The 15,800-nt window shown below is 42.5% G+C and overlaps 2 protein-coding genes across 2 annotated transcripts; both read left to right on the forward strand.

Moving 5' to 3' along the window:
- Positions 1-884: 884 nt before the first annotated feature.
- Positions 885-6,276, forward strand: LOC141774405 (high-affinity choline transporter 1-like). The gene is made up of 5 exons (XM_074647065.1): positions 885-1,359; positions 2,851-2,967; positions 4,388-4,978; positions 5,851-5,999; positions 6,138-6,276. The coding sequence occupies exons 1-3, from the start codon at positions 1,176-1,178 to the stop codon at positions 4,417-4,419; spliced, it is 333 nt and encodes a 110-aa protein (XP_074503166.1). The 5' UTR covers positions 885-1,175; the 3' UTR covers positions 4,420-4,978; positions 5,851-5,999; positions 6,138-6,276.
- LOC141773593 (high affinity choline transporter 1-like) lies at positions 4,454-13,467 on the forward strand. Its single transcript, XM_074645436.1, has 6 exons — positions 4,454-4,568; positions 5,394-5,534; positions 5,851-5,999; positions 6,512-6,665; positions 9,466-9,683; positions 12,613-13,467. Exons 1-6 carry the CDS (start codon positions 4,454-4,456, stop codon positions 13,171-13,173), a joined length of 1,338 nt encoding a protein of 445 aa, XP_074501537.1. The 3' UTR covers positions 13,174-13,467.
- Positions 13,468-15,800: the final 2,333 nt, after the last annotated feature.

Below are 15,800 nucleotides of genomic sequence, written 5' to 3' on the forward strand. Positions count from 1 at the left end.
CTCAATCAGAGCTTGCATTATGAAATTACATGAATTTAGGTGTATAATACCTTAAATCCTATAATACCTATAATACCTCTCTGGTCGCACTCAGCTCATCCAACTCAAAACTTTCAAATCCCAGCCATTTCCAGTCACTATTTATCTACTTCCTCTTGGCCATATCTTCTGTAAATTTAACATCAATTCTCATTGCTATGCCGATGACACCTAGCTCTACCTGTCAACCAAACCTACTTCCACCCTCTCGCCCACCTCCCTCTCTGATTGTCTTCAAGAAATCAAATCCTGGTTCTCCTGCAACTTAAAAATAGTGATAAAAGCAAGGTTATCCTCATTGGCACCAAATCCACCTTGACAAGACATGACAGTTCTTCAATTACCATCGATAACTGCTCAGTTTCTCCCTCCCCTTTAGGTTAAGAGTCTGGGTGTCATCCTCGACAGCACACTATCATTCCAAACTCCCATCAATAATGTCTCGGCCTGCGTATTTCCATCGTCTCAATACACATCTTTTTAAACTGGCATATTCACTTTGATCATTATTCATCTGGTCCCACGAATCCTCTGTACATAATGATTTTATACACTGTAAATTTGTTTTCATTCATTTTATTATTTATTGTTACATTGTCATCTATTTTTAACTCTGCCTTGTAAGGTGACCTTAAGTGTTTCGAAAAGGCGCCCATAAATAAAATGGCCTGTTTTTTTAGGCCTGGCTTTATTTTGCACTTCTTTTATTTATAGAGTGTGTCACAATATCTGTCAATTTAACAACTTTTGCAGTAAAATATTTTTATACAAGAATCCATTTCCTATGTAAGAGACCTAAGAGACTATGGAAAACTTTGTTGTGCTTTGTTCTACCTCCAGTAGAGGTATCTGAACAGCTTAAGCACGTATGTCTTCTCTCTAGCCTATGGGTAATACATTGACTATGGAAGTACCTCATAGTTGCATGCAGTGAAGTAGTTAGGTCTTGCTCAATATTCAAGATGTATCAATGAAATGCATCTTGAAACCACCTTTATCACCAGAGGGCATCACCTGTAACTAAAGAGGAGGAGCTTTCTTCTTCTGGTCTCCTCTGGAATGCCAACCCTCTTTTCTATAACATTCAGTCAGTCAGTCAGTCGGACATCAGCTAGTGGGACCAGTCAGCATCCATCATGGCTGTTAACATCCCAGGAGTGATAGCGATGGTGTTTTTCTACCTGCTGGTCCTTGGGACCGGTATCTGGGCTTCTTTCAAGTCCAAAAGGGAACAGAAGAAAAGTGCAGCCACTGGAATGGATATGGCCCTGCTGGGAAACCGGAGCATTAACTTGGTGGTGGGGATCTTCACAATGACAGGTGAAGAGTATAAAATTGAATCTAACTTTGTTACTTATTTTTTGTTGTTGTTATTATTATTATTATTATTATTATTTGTTTCCCAAAACATAGTTTGTCCTATGACAAACGGTGTGTGAGTTATGGAAATTGCGGGGCTAAACTGTAAGGGGCGAGGTTAATCCTAACCAGTTAAACTAAAACTCCCTGCTGGATGTGGACCGGTCTGACAGCATTTCAACTAAAACAGGAGCCCCACAATGCCGAGTTCTAACACCGCTGACTACAGGCAGAGTCAGGCGTCTTGTCAAATCCAAAGATTTTCAGACAACACTGCTCTAGTGGGTCTACTAAACCAAGACAGTGACCTGACCTACAAAAGAGAGGTTGAATCATTTGTCAGCTGGTGTGATAAAAACTTTTTAAAACTGAATGTTGGGAAGACCAAAGAGCTGATTATTGATTTAAGAAGGAAGAAGGAGTAGGTCTACCCAGTGGTAATCAAGGGTCAGCCGATTGAAATTGTCCAGTCCTATAGGTCCAGGTAGTGGTCCACCTGGACAGTAAATTAAACTGGAAAAAGAACACTGAGGTTGTATTCAAGAAGGCCCAGTTGAGAATCTTTTTTTGAGAAAACTTAGATCTTTTGATAGCAGCAAGACCCTTCTTCATGTTTTCTATCAAGGAATTTTAGCTAGTGTTCTTTTTATGCTCTGCTGGGTGGGCAGCATCACTGTGGATGATAAAAACAGGATCAATAAGTTGATCAGAAAGGCTGGCTCAGTGATTGGTCTTGCACCAGACTCACTGGAGGTCACTGTAGAAAAGAGAACAAGGGCCAAGCTGAAAACAGTTCTGTATTTTGAAGGCCATCCATTACATGGTCTTTTTAACGGACTCAGAAGTTCATTCAGTGAACGACTAGTGATGCCTCAGTGCTCTACTGAACTTGACAAAACTTTAAATCACCAACTACTGGGGGAATAGTAGTAGGAAACCCACCAGGCCACAGGGGGGAGCTAGTGTGGTTTGTAGGGGAGGGAGATGTTTGCGTGTGGTGACCAAAGATGACCTTGTGAGAGCATGAGTTGTGGGTTAGTCAGTGCGAAGGAGAGGACCAGATGGAGTCGAAAATATTGATAGTCAGAGTGCGTGAACCAAGGCCATTTGTGTGGATACCATCCGGGCAGAAAAAAGGCGTTTCTAGAAGGGATTAAAATTGTCAATAAAAGCAATGTTTCGTGCTGCACCGGTTAATTCAAGTCACGTGTTGGAACTCAGCGTGCGACTAAATTAACCCACTCCACGGTTGTGCGGGGGGATGGGTCCGGGTCTCCTAATTACAATTTTCTTGGAATCGTTAATTCGGACAACAGAATTTTCTAAACTGATAATATGATGAACCTAATGAAAGTTTGTCAATAATGATGGATTATAACCCCTTTTGTTCTCTGTCCAAATAGCTGCTGTTTGTCCACTAAATGACTTGCTGTGTGTTGATCCATCCTGTAGCTACGTGGGTCGGAGGAGCCTTCATTGTTGGCACAGCTGAGATGGTGTACACACCCTCTATGGGACTAACCTGGGCAATCGTGATGCTAATTGGATACAGCTCATCTTTTATTATGGGTAAGTATTGAGGTGACCAGAGTGTGGCCAGGGCTGGAGACATTTGAGTATTGGACATGGGGAAAACCAAATCAGAGAGAAAGAGAGCCAGGAAATTCCACCAAAAGAGACTTTATTCAGATGAGTTTCCCCTTTAACCTCATCAAGTGTTGTAGTTTGACGATGCACTTGATCAAGGCAGGGGATAAGGTATGGCTGGTAGCATGCAGGGCAAACAGAGACATGTTCTTCTCCTCCCCTCCTACTTAGGAGCCCTGATTGCATGCTGATTGGGCTCACCTGTGCGTAGTTCAGAGTCAACTAAGCACAGGTGAGCCTATGGCTGCTCTCAGAGCTCATTAAGATGTAGGCAGACATGATACAGTTTCAAACATTGCCGCCCCCAAAACTCCTTGCAGTTTTGAACCTATGTTCATGTCTATGATACATTGTCACTTTGAGCTCATCATTGTCGTACCCCATGTGAAGAAGTGAAGTGAAGTATCCCGCCGCCCCATCAGGAGCATATTTGGAGTGACGGGTTTAGGAGGATGACCAGATGGGTGGAGCCCCTCTGGGGAACGGGTTGGCAGATGACCAGATGGGCAGAACCTCTCCAGAGGTCAGCAACGGGAGCAGGACCTCCCCGGAGGTCAGCAACAGGAGCAGGACCTCTCTGGAAGTCGGCAACGGGTGCAGAACCTCTCCAGTGGTCAGAAACGGGAGCAGGAACTCTCCAGAGGTCGGAGATGGAAGTAGGACCTCTCCGGAGGTTGGAGACGCGAGCCATATCCCTCAGGATGAAGATAGTGACAGAGGTGGGACCGCCCTAGAGGACGACCACCGAGGTGGCGGCGGCACCCCTCTGGAGAATGACCACTGAGGCAGCAGGACCCCTCTGGACGAAGACCACTGAGGCAGCAGGACCCCTCTGGAGGATGACCACAGAAGGAGTAGGACCCCTCTGGAGGACGACCACGGTACAGAGGTGGCAGGACCCCTCTGGAGGACGACCACAGTGATGGGACCCCGCTGGAAGATGGCCATGCAGTCTTGAGGCCAGGTAGAGCAGCGCACAACTGAAGACCCGACTGTAGGTGGGTCCAGTGGTGAGCCGAACAGGAAGTTGGGCTTGATGCTGCTGCGGCCGAACATGGCTGGGTAGCGGCGGAGGCGACTTTGGGTGGCTGGGCAGCGGCGGAGGCGTAGGCTGCAGGATAGCATGCTGATAGCTAGCATCCGTTGGTGCTGACTGGAAGCTAGTAGGCTGGGAAGAAGACTGGAGGCAAGCAGATGAGTTCTGCCTCTTCATATTTCCTTCCCACTGCCTAAGCTTCCCAGCTCCCGACAGTCTTGATGTTAAAGCCTTTTGGGCCCGGGTAGCCTCCCAAGCTTGGTCATCAAATGTCCTGTAATGGGTTTCAATTTCTTCTTCCTCCAGTTGCTGTTTCCAGATCTCCTCTAGTTCCATAAGTTTAAGCTGCTCCTCCAGTTTAACCCTTTGCATATGGCCCAAAGCTTCTCTAAGGGCCTGAATGGAGCCTCCGCTCTGCAAAGAGTAGGAGGAGGAGCAATGCCTAGAACTCCTCCCCTCTCGTCCGTCTCTTCCAGTCCGAGAGCGGGTAGGCTGCTCTCTGCCAATTTGAATGACAACTGAACAAAAACATTCTGGTGGCACACATTTGTAGTCTATCATGACTTTGTTTTACCGTTCTTGGTTAAGACTAACTTATAGAACATTCACTGAAGCTCACGGTGTAAATCTTACGATGCTGAAAAGAAATAAATGCAGCTTGTTTTTGTATGTGATATTTACACCTCCATGTTTTTTATTATTTTGGTTTCTAATTGTGATGTTGTCTGGCCTCTTTTAAAGCTGGCTTGGTGTTTTCAAAGCCAATGAGAGAAAGAAACTATGTGACGATGCTGGACCCTTTCCATGCCAAATATGGGAAAGTACTAACAGCTGGACTGTGCCTGGCTTCAGTTTCTGTTGATGTGCTCTGGGTGCCCGCAACACTAATTGGTTTAGGTAAGGTATATACATATGCACTTTACTTACATATGTACATTTGTAACTGTGTGTTTACAATTCTTTTATCTGTTAAGTGAAAATTTAAAGTGAAAATGTATACGTGGATGTAAATTCCTACCTACGCTGTGAGTGGCGGCTGGTGACTCCAAAAATTTGAGGTTGGAAAACCAACCCACAGTGTCATGTTATTTATTTAGTTATTCCTCTTATTTTGCATTTGCACCTCCATTTTATTTAAGTGTTATATGAATTAATATTGTTATTATTATGACCGCAGTAGTTAGCTACTTATCTCTACTTTCTTGTGCAAAACGAAAAATTAAGCAGTAAAATAATGGCTTACAAAATTTCTTAAAAACAATCATTCAGTCTCAGGATGGGAATGCACCTTGTGTGCATAATGTGTCACTAGAAGCCTGTCTCATAGAGCAGCCCATTGCCCACATCGAGATCCAGAGCCGCACGGGCATCGGGCCGCCATATGTCAACCGTAGCTCTACTGTGGGTGCAGCCCGGATAGCTGATGACGAGGCCCGAACAGCAAGCCCCGAGCGTAGCTCTCTACATCCACTCACAGCTCAATAAAACGGCAAAAATAAAAAGTCGTTGTTTTGTTATGTATTTAAAAGTAGTTCACAATTTGCTCGTAATAATTTATTTTCTAAAATGCTTCTTTACATCTTTACCGCCAGTTCATCACATACAATACAGTGGTAGAGATTGAAGATGACATTTGGAAAACATCATTGGACCAATGCACTGTCAATATTGTATTCTTCTGGTTGCTGATTGGTAACAACCCAAGGGCGTCAATTTATGTGTTTTGGCCAATCACAGAGTAGCTGTCACTGATACAATGTGTTTGACAGGAGGAACCATGAGTGTGGTCCTGGATTTGTCCTTCTCTGTGTGCATGTGGATCTCTGCTGCCGTCGCCATTACCTACACACTGCTGGGAGGTCTCTACTCTGTGGCCTACACAGATGTTATACAGCTTGTCCTCATATTCATCAGCTTGGTGAGTTGGCTATACTTTTAGTTGGTATAGTGTCAGGCTTTTTGTTTTAAGAAAACAATCACTAGGCATTAAAAACTCCACAGGATGTCTTAAAACGTTTTATGTGTTCATCATTTCCATTTTTATTTGTCTCTGCAGTGGCTCTGTGTTCCTTTTGTTCTGATGAACCCTTCCTGCTTGGACATTAGCCAGACACTGATGAACAACACCTTACACGCTCCCTGGATTGGTACACCGGGGCTGAAAAAGACCTGGATAATGATTGATGATTTCTTATTCTTTGTAAGAAAACCACAATATGGCCAATATCAAAAGCAATTCACTCCAGTCTTAATAGATTTCATCAGAATAATGATAAATAAAAAATATTTAAACAGTGCATAATTTTTCATTTTTAACCAAAGAATCAGACAGGTTGTAGGCAGAGGCTTTTATCTGAAACATTGTTTCTTTAAATATCAAAGTTGCCACATGAGTGAAAAAATTAACCCATTAACTGTTTTACTTTTAAGGCATTGGGGAGTCTGGGATATCAGTGCATCCACCAGAGGATCTTGTCGGCTTCTTCCTCAGCCACAGCCAAGTTCAGTTGCTTGGTCGCTGCTTTTCTCATTCTTATATTTGGAATACCTCCTATACTGCTTGGGGCAGCCACTGCATCCACAGGTATTAACAGTTTCTACATACTGGAGTAAACTGTGGAAATGAATACCTTTATGCATCTGTGTTCATAAAAGAACAAGACTTGCAAATAATAGAAGAGTTTGTAACAGAAACTAAGAAACACCCAGTTACTTACTTAGCGTAACTTGCCCAGCAGGTCTCAGGCACAGATCAAGGTGGCATTGTTTTATGGCAGATGCTAATAGCAGCCAGGTGTAAGCAGCCAACAATATTATGCACCCGGGAAAATAATAAAGTCAAGTAAGCGTGAAAATAGGCATCTCATGGGACTCAAAGCTAGGAATCTTGTGTGAAAGTGTCTGAACCATTAGTCCACCATAACCTACTCCCAGCACATACTTTGTTGCTATTTATATTACTACTAATAATAATGATAATACATTTTATTTGGTGGCATCTTTCAAGCCACCCAAGGACACATGGACACATGACTCAAACAGATAAAAACAGCCAGACACGACAAAGACACCAGCAGAGCAAACATAACAGGAGTCATTTAGGCAGACACGTGCTGAAACGGGAGTTTGGGTTGGTCAGAAGACCAGCTGAGGATGAGCACAGGGAACGGCAGGGGGCATACTCTTGAAGGAGGTCAGTGAGATAGGTGCTGGCAAGGTTGTGAGGGCTTTGTAGGTGAGCAGGAGTTTTTTTTATAGTCAATCCGGTATTGAACAAGAAGCCAGTGTGGTTGGATGAGAATGGGGGTGATGTGGTCGGAGGCAGTAGAGTTCTGAATGATTTGAAGTCTTTTGAGCAATTTGGTGGGAAGGCAAGAGAGAACAGTGTTGCAGTAGTCAATTCGGGATGTGACAAATGCATGGACCAAGACTTCTGTGCTGAAATGAGACAGGAATGGGCGGAGTCTGGAGATGTTGATTAGATGGAAGAAAGCAGTCCTGGTGACATTTTTTCATGTGAGGTGCAAAGGAGAGGGTGCTGTCTAGAGTGACACCAATGCTTTTGACTTTGTTGGAGAATGGAATGGAGAAGCCATCGATGATGAGGTTTTGGGCACTGGTGTTTTGTGCTTTGGAGAGGATGTTTTTAGACCTGATGAGCAGGACCTCTGTTTTACTGCCATTGAGCTTCAAAAAGGTCCTGCTCATCCAGCTCCTGATGTCCTGTAGGCAGGTGGCGAGGGAGGTGGGTGGCAGGGCAGCGGCGGGTTTGTTGAAATGTAGACCTGTCTGTCGTCGGCATAACAGTGAAAGTGGACATCGTGGTGACAGAGGATAGTGCCAAGGGGAAGGGGGTAGATGATGAATAGCAGTGGACCAAATGCGGACCCCTCGGGGACACCCCGTGAAACAGCAGAACACCTTAAGCTGTAGTTGCTCAGTTGTACAAATTGTTGTCTGTCAGTGCGATATGAGGAAAACCATGAGAGTGCAACACCAGTGATTCCAATATCAGCCAGGCGCTCGATGAGTAGTGGGTGGGAGATGGTGTCAAAGGCAGCAGTGAGATCGAGGAGGATAAGGATGGTGAGCAATCCAGAGTCAGCTGCACGGAGGAGGTCGTTGGTGGTTTTGACCAGGGCTGTTTCATTACTGTGTGGAAACCAGATTGGAAAGGTTCATGGAGGTTGTTTGAGTCAAGCTGGGACTGAAGTTGAGCAGCAACCACTCTCTCAAGAGTTTTTGAAATGAAGTAGAGGTTTGAGATGGGCCTGAAATGGTTCTTTTCAGCTGGGTCAGCACCGGGTTGTTTGAGAGTAGGTGTGATTGCAGCGTTGTTGAGGGTGGGGGTACAATCCCAGTGGTGAGGGAGGAGTTAATTATTCTTGTGATCATGGGGGAGATGGAGGGCAGACAGGCTTTGACGAGGATAGTGGGGATGGGATCTAGCTGACAAGTAGTGGGTTTGACTTTAAGGATGAGCTCAGAGATGGTAAATTATATTGCTGGTTTGAAGTTGTAAAGGGTGCTGATGAGTGGTTGGCAGGAGGTAACCATCCATGGTGGGTCACATGGGGATGTGCAAGATGAGGCCAGCTATAGGTGGATGGTGTTGATTTTGGTGTCAAAGCTTTGCGGAAAGGCAGTACAGTTATCAATGGACATATTTGGGGGGAGGGTTCTAGGAGGCTGAAGTAGGTGGCTGACTGTTGAGAAGAGGGTTCTGGTGTTACCTTTACCAGTACTGATGAGGTTGGAGTAGTAGGAGGATTTGGCAGTGGAGAGAGAGTTCTTGTAGAGGTTTAAGTGTTCTAGAGTTGGATGTGCACTGAGAGTCCAGTCTTTTTGCACAACCGGTCAAGTCGATTTTGAGACTAATTTAACTCCATATTCAGTAACGACATGTAGCCTACATTCAGTGGTGAAATAGTCCTTAATCCTGTTTTTATAATCTTTCATGCTTATAAAATAATCTAGCTTAAAGTGTCTATGTATGTCACGCCAAGCTGAGGGTGCCACAACTTTAAACCTACTTTCACCAAAGACAGTGCATGGTCAAGGAATGAAATACGTAATTTGTCCGCATGACTGAAGGTTGCAGCTACTGAGTTTTAAGAGTCAGTAGAGAACATAAATATTGAGGCAGAATTAGTATTTGGAAGAAAAAACAACTTTATCATACAAATTACAATGATGTGTGCAGAAACCCAAATCATACCATAGCATGGTAAACTGAATCTAACATTTTCAAAGAAGATGGACTTGCATGCATTCATAAAATATCATCATAAGGAATATAGCCTACAATAGGCTCCTCTCAGAATCACTAAAACAGATAATGAGACTATTATTCAATCTTTCCTTCTCTTGTGTCCATGCCTCAGACTGGAACCAAACTTCCTATGGTTCTCCTTCTCCATATGAACGTGGTGAATCAGCTCTAGCTCTGCCCATCGCCCTGCAGCACCTCACCCCGTCCTTCATCTCCATTATCGGTACTGGATGTGTAGCTGCTGCCGTGATGTCATCGGCTGACTCTGCTATGCTCTCTGCAGCTTCTGTCTTCACCTCCAACATCTACAAGAACATCCTGAGGCCTCAGGTAAAAAACTGCATGTCTTCAATTTGGTAAAAGGAAAGCTGGCTAAAATACTGTTTGCTGTTGTGAAGGTGGGAGAGAGAAAGCAGAGCAGTTTTAATCATTTGCTGTTTCCCTGTTCTTCGTCCTCTTTATTTTCCACTTCAGGCATCAGACAGAGAGATTCAGTGGGTGATCCGTGCTTCTGTGTTGGTAGTGGGCTTGGTCGGTACATCATTCACCAACCTGAAAAGCAGCATCTTACTGTTGTGGTTCATTGGTGCTGAAGTGGCCTACATCACAATGTTCCCTCAACTCGTCTGCGTCCTCTTCTTCAACATCTCCAACGGTTATGGAGCTGTTATGGGCTTCCTGGTGGGATTGGTGTTAAGACTGCTCAGTGGACACCCATCACTAGGATTAGCACCAGTCATACACTTCCCAGGATGCACTCTTGAGGACGGTGTTTATGTCCAGTACTCTCCAGTTAAGACCATCTCCATGCTGTCTGCCATCGCTGCCATCTTGTTGTTCTCCTACCTGGCTTCTGTGATCTTCAACAAAGGCCTGCTTCCTGAGAAGTGGGATGTGTTCAAAGTGAAAGCCCAGAACTCACCACAACCACTGACACCAACAGATGGCGCCACAGAAGATAATAAGAATGAGGAATTGAACAGAAACAACTCTCAGACTGAGGCATCAGAGCCAATGATTAGCACTAGCTGTTAGTGTTAGTGTTTGTTCAGTAGTTTTTTTTTTAAATCATACAGACTAGTAAATAGCTCAAAGTATATCACTCTGGAGTTTTCTGCATCCAAAACATAAATATATCATGAAAAATGGATACTGTGTTCTACAACCACTGACACCAACAGATGGTGCAACATATGAGAATGCAAACTTTTAAAAAATTACTAAACAAGAGGCCTCAGATCCAGCGAGGAAGTGAACAGTAGTCTTACCTGATCTGTTATTGTAGGTGTTTGTTTCCTCCCTAGGGGGGTAAAATGTCTGTCCAGAGACCTTTTTGACTGCACTGTATTTTGTATCACCTTGTACCAACAATTAATATGAGCTGTGATACATGATAGTTGCATTGAGTGATATATTAACTGTGCATGAAAATTGGCACCTGGGTTTTTAATATAAGTGTATAATCTGCATGGTTTTTATTATGTATTACATTGTTTTACTGCAGCTTTGAATCATTAAGTTTAGCCACTGGGATGTTACCTTTTCCATAATGAAATTGACTAAAAATACACTGTCTAATATTCTTTGTAATAAATGGGATATAATTCAAACAATGAGGCAAAATTATTTCTAGATTGAAGGCATGTTGCTACCCACAAAATCCAAAAGAGGAAGCCCTACGGTATACAGTCAAGATGTTTTTAATATATATATATTTGCCATGATATACACCTAAAAATCACCCATTGATTCCAGATCAATGACATGTTGCTATTTAGCTCCTGTTAAACCATTTGTGTGGTTACTACTTCATCATAACTATCATTTGCAATTAATATTACGTAATTGGACACAATGGTATTGATTAACGCCTCCTACAGATATTGTGATTTTGTGGATAGTGGGACTTGTTAGATAGGGTTTTTAACATCCCTTTTTATTATCAGTCTAAAAATGAATCCCAGCAATTATTCCATAACCCCATCATATTACTACAATCCTGGAAAGAAATATTATGGAACCGCACAAACCCAAACTTGCGGTCCCATAGCTCCATGTCATATCACAGCAAATACCTGCCTGGTTGAACAACCTCACACAGAATATATATTTCAAAATGGTAGAAATAAAGTAAAAAAGTCTTTCTTGCTAAATACAGAGCTGTATCTTGCTTGATAAGGACGACATTGGGGATATTTGGTCATTATACAAGCAACACAGGTAAAGGTGCCCTATAAAAAAAAAGAAAAGATCTGAAATAAACCTGAAAAAACTGGAAGTATTCATCTGTAAAAGCTGATCTCTCAGTTTACTTTGAAGGGGTCATTAGTCTGTGCCCTGAGGTCCAGTAGGAAGCTGTTACTGAGCTGAAGGCCAGACTGAAGGCTGCCTCACCCTATTTATTCTAACAGATAAACAGATGAAGTAACAGTTTGTAATATCTATACTATTTATAATATAAAGTCTGAAGTCAATCACTTTACAAGAAGGATGTGGGAAGTGAGGACGTAAGTTATCTCATAGGTGGCAGAAGCACTATCCAGAATGTTTATTTGAATTTTATGTACACGCCTTATTCAATTTTCATCAACTGGCAACCGGCATATGGATGCAAGAAGAAGAAGAAAATATAATACATAAGAAAGACAAGGAGGAGAACTTTCAGTTAGTGCTCAAGTGTCTACTGCTCCAAAAGTGACTCTGTTAAAAGGTCAGAAGCTGTACGGCATCACATGAGATCACATCGTTGTATCTGTGAAATGTAGTGACTATAGTACCCAAGGATAATTTTTGAAAACAGAGTCTATCTTCCTCCCCTCTGTAACTTTCCACTCACACCTTGGATAAAGATGGGAGAAGAAGAAGAGGCAGCGAGTAAAGGGAAGACAAGCAGGAAAGAGAGGATAAACCTTCCATTGTTATTATATTCGGTTTCTGTCACGCTAAATGTTGCCTCAAGGCCAGCAAAATGTGCTCTTTATTTTTGAAATCCTGCTTTATTTTGTATAACTATCTTCTCAGTGGGGACAGAATCCATGTCATACCATACCGCAGCAAATACCTGCCTGGTTGAATGACCTAACACAGAATATCTATTTCAAAATGGTACAAATAAAGTAAAAAAGATGGTATGATGGAGAAATAATCTAAGAAGAAGAGTGAATAAGATAAGGAAGCAATGAGAGAGGTATTTTGAAGCAGAGCTGTCTCAATCATTTGCTGTTTTCCTTTTCTTTTTCCTCTCTACTTTCATTTTCAGGCATCAGACAAAGAGATTCAGTGGGTGATCCGTGCTTCTGTGTTGGTAGTGGGCTTGGTTGGTACATCAATCACCACCCTGAAAAACAGCATTGTACTGTTGTGGTTCGTTGGTGCTGAAGTGGCCTACATCATAATGTTCCCTCAACTCGTCTGTGTCCTCTTCTTCAACATCTCCAATGGTTACGGGGCTGTTATGGGCTTCCTAGTGGGATTGGTTTTAAGACTGCTCAGTGGACACCCATCACTAGGGTTAGCACCAGTCATACACTTCCCAGGATGCACTCTCGAGGACGGTGTTTATGTCCAGTACTCTCCAGTTAAGACCATCTCCATGCTGTCTGCCCTCGCTGCCATCTTGTTGTTCTCCTACCTGGCTTCTGTGATCTTCAACAAAGGACTGCTTCCTGAGAAGTGGGATGTGTTCAAAGTGAAAGCCCAGAACTCACCACATCCACTGACATTAAGAAATGGCGCCACAGAACATAATAAGAATGAGGAACTGAACAGAAACAACTCTCAGACCGAGGCATCAGAGCCAATGATTAGCACTAGCTGTTAGCGTTCCAGTGTGTACAGTAGTATCTGTTTACTTGAAGCATTATAGACTAGTAAATACTAGTAAATAGATCAAATTACATCACTCTGGGGATTTCTGCATCCAAAACATAAATGGATCATGAAAAGTGGATACTGTGTTCCAAGATGATGTCCATTCATTCCAAAGAAAGTTGCTCACCCATGTGCCTGAAAGGATTCTTCTCTTTCTAATCTCTTACATTGCGTGGCTCGCTGTACATGCACATTAAAATTTCTAAGTTCTGGGAATGTTTTTAAAATATTTAATCTATTTAATAAAAAATAGATTGGCAGGAAGGTGTAATGAACATTGGATGTAATGAATCCCAATTCAGAGTGTTGTGTTTATTATATTGTTCTTGTGTTATGATATTATATAATTTGAACCATTTTGAATTGGATATTCTGTGTTAGGTTGTTCAACCAGCCAGGTATTTGCTGTGATACCTCCAGGTCCAGCACGTTGGTTTCTATCTGTTCACTGGCTTTCTGACTTCTATTATCGCGCTGGATAAAGAGTTATTAGTTGGTGATTTATTTGAACCTGCACATTGATGATGCCACAAATTGTGTAGCCATTGAATTTCTTAATATTACTGAATCTTGTCATTTCAAGCAACATGTTTCCGGCACCACTCACATGGGTGGTCATACATTAGACCTAGTTTTTTCTCTGGGACTAGATATCGATCACATCGTTTGTGCTAAATATCTGCACCAGCTGACCCCTTGTGTCCTAAAATAATATTCCATTCCTGTACTATTTTTCAGGGTACGGCTGATCAGTTCTCAGCACGCTTTGGCTGTGATATTAACGCAAATCCTAATGATGTAGAATTTTTAATGCAGTCCTTTAATGCATTGCTCCACTTTGCAACACTGTTGCCGTGGCGTGGCAGCGAACACGCGCCTTTCGCCATAAAACTGAAAGTTGTTGTAACGTCAGCGTTCTTTGTCAAATCTGCTCCAACGTTCTCAGCCATGATAAGGGTCCAGGCCTGAGGACATTTACATGCCAATATAGTCTCATAGCCCTGCCCCTTACAGATTAGCCCCGCAACTTCCATAACTCACAAACCGTTTGTCATAGAGACTTTTGGGAAACAAGTAATAATGATAACATAAACAAAATGTTATACTCCTCACCTGTCATTGTGAAGATCCCCACCGCCAAGTTAATGCTCCGGTTTCCCAGCAGGGCCATATCCATTCCAGTGGCTGCACTTTTCTTCCGTTCCCTTTTTGACTTGAAAGAAGCCCAGATGCCGGTCCCAAGGACCAGCAGGTAGAAAAACACCATCGCTATCACTCCTGGGATGTTGACAGCCATGATGGATGCTGACTGGTCCCACTAGCTGATGTCCGACTGACTGACTGACTGAATGTTATAGAAAAGAGGGTTGGCATTCAAGAGGACGAACAGGAAAATAGAAAGCTCCTCCACTTTAAAGATACAGTTCATACCATCTGGTGATATAAATAGCAACAGGTTTAGTTACATGGCAAGCTTAGGAAATATTAAGTGTGCATTTTGAGCATATTTAACATTCGTATCGTATTCCTGTCGGGTCTATGCCAGGTGGTGAGAATTGGCTTCAAAACCTCTGCCCCTCATTTGCACACTTGCACACACACACACACATACAGCACCTTATACACTTATTTGAACATTTAAATCATTATTTTGTTACATTGTATTTTGTTTTATTGTTACCTTTTAATTTCTCTTACTGTTCATTTTTTTTGCTATTATGCTGCTATGTGAAGGAGCCAAAACAATTTTTACTCTCTTATACCTGTATATTGAGATGGAACAATAAAGGATCTTGAATCTTTAATGTCCATCTGCCAGGTTCCAAAGAGAACCAAGTGTCAGGGTGTGAGTTGAAAGGAAGACCCAAACGCAGAGTTACCAAGCAGAAAGGTAGATTTAAATAAAAGCGAGCTTTAATAAATGAAGCTGAAGTATCCAAAACAACAAAAACTAACAGGCATCAAAAACCAAAAATGCAGGGAGGGGAACAAAGCACAAAAGAATAAATCCAAGAAACACAAAAACCAAACTGAGAACAAAACCAAAATTACCAACCAGAGGACACTAGGAACACTAGGATCAAGGCAGGAGCGACGAGCAAAACGGGACAAGGTAGACAAGGCTGGAGCGACAAACGAACTGACAAAGACAGAGGGGAACACACAGGCTTAAATACAAGAGGGTGATTAAACACAGGTGGAACAAATCAGAGCGGGGCAGAAAATCAACAAAGACGGAAAACAAACAAAGGTAGGAAGTAAAACCAGACAAGACACAGGAGGAGAGAATTACAAAATAAAACAGGAAACACTGGAATGAGAGAATATAAATGAAACCAAATCCAACACAAACCAAAATCACATTAACAGAACTAATAAACCCAAAGGAGAAACATAAGACAATCTTAACTTATAACAAACAGAAAAAGTTCAATGTTCTGGCACAGCCAGACCATGACACCAAGAGCATATCAAATAGTGACCTATCCAGAATGTTTATTTGCATTTTATATACGCGCCTAATGCATTTTTCATACCAGCCAAAAGCAACAGCAACCGCCATATGGATGCAAGAAG

This window comes from Sebastes fasciatus, chromosome 9, assembly GCF_043250625.1.
Source record: "Sebastes fasciatus isolate fSebFas1 chromosome 9, fSebFas1.pri, whole genome shotgun sequence".
Taxonomy (NCBI): Eukaryota; Metazoa; Chordata; class Actinopteri; order Perciformes; family Sebastidae; genus Sebastes; species Sebastes fasciatus.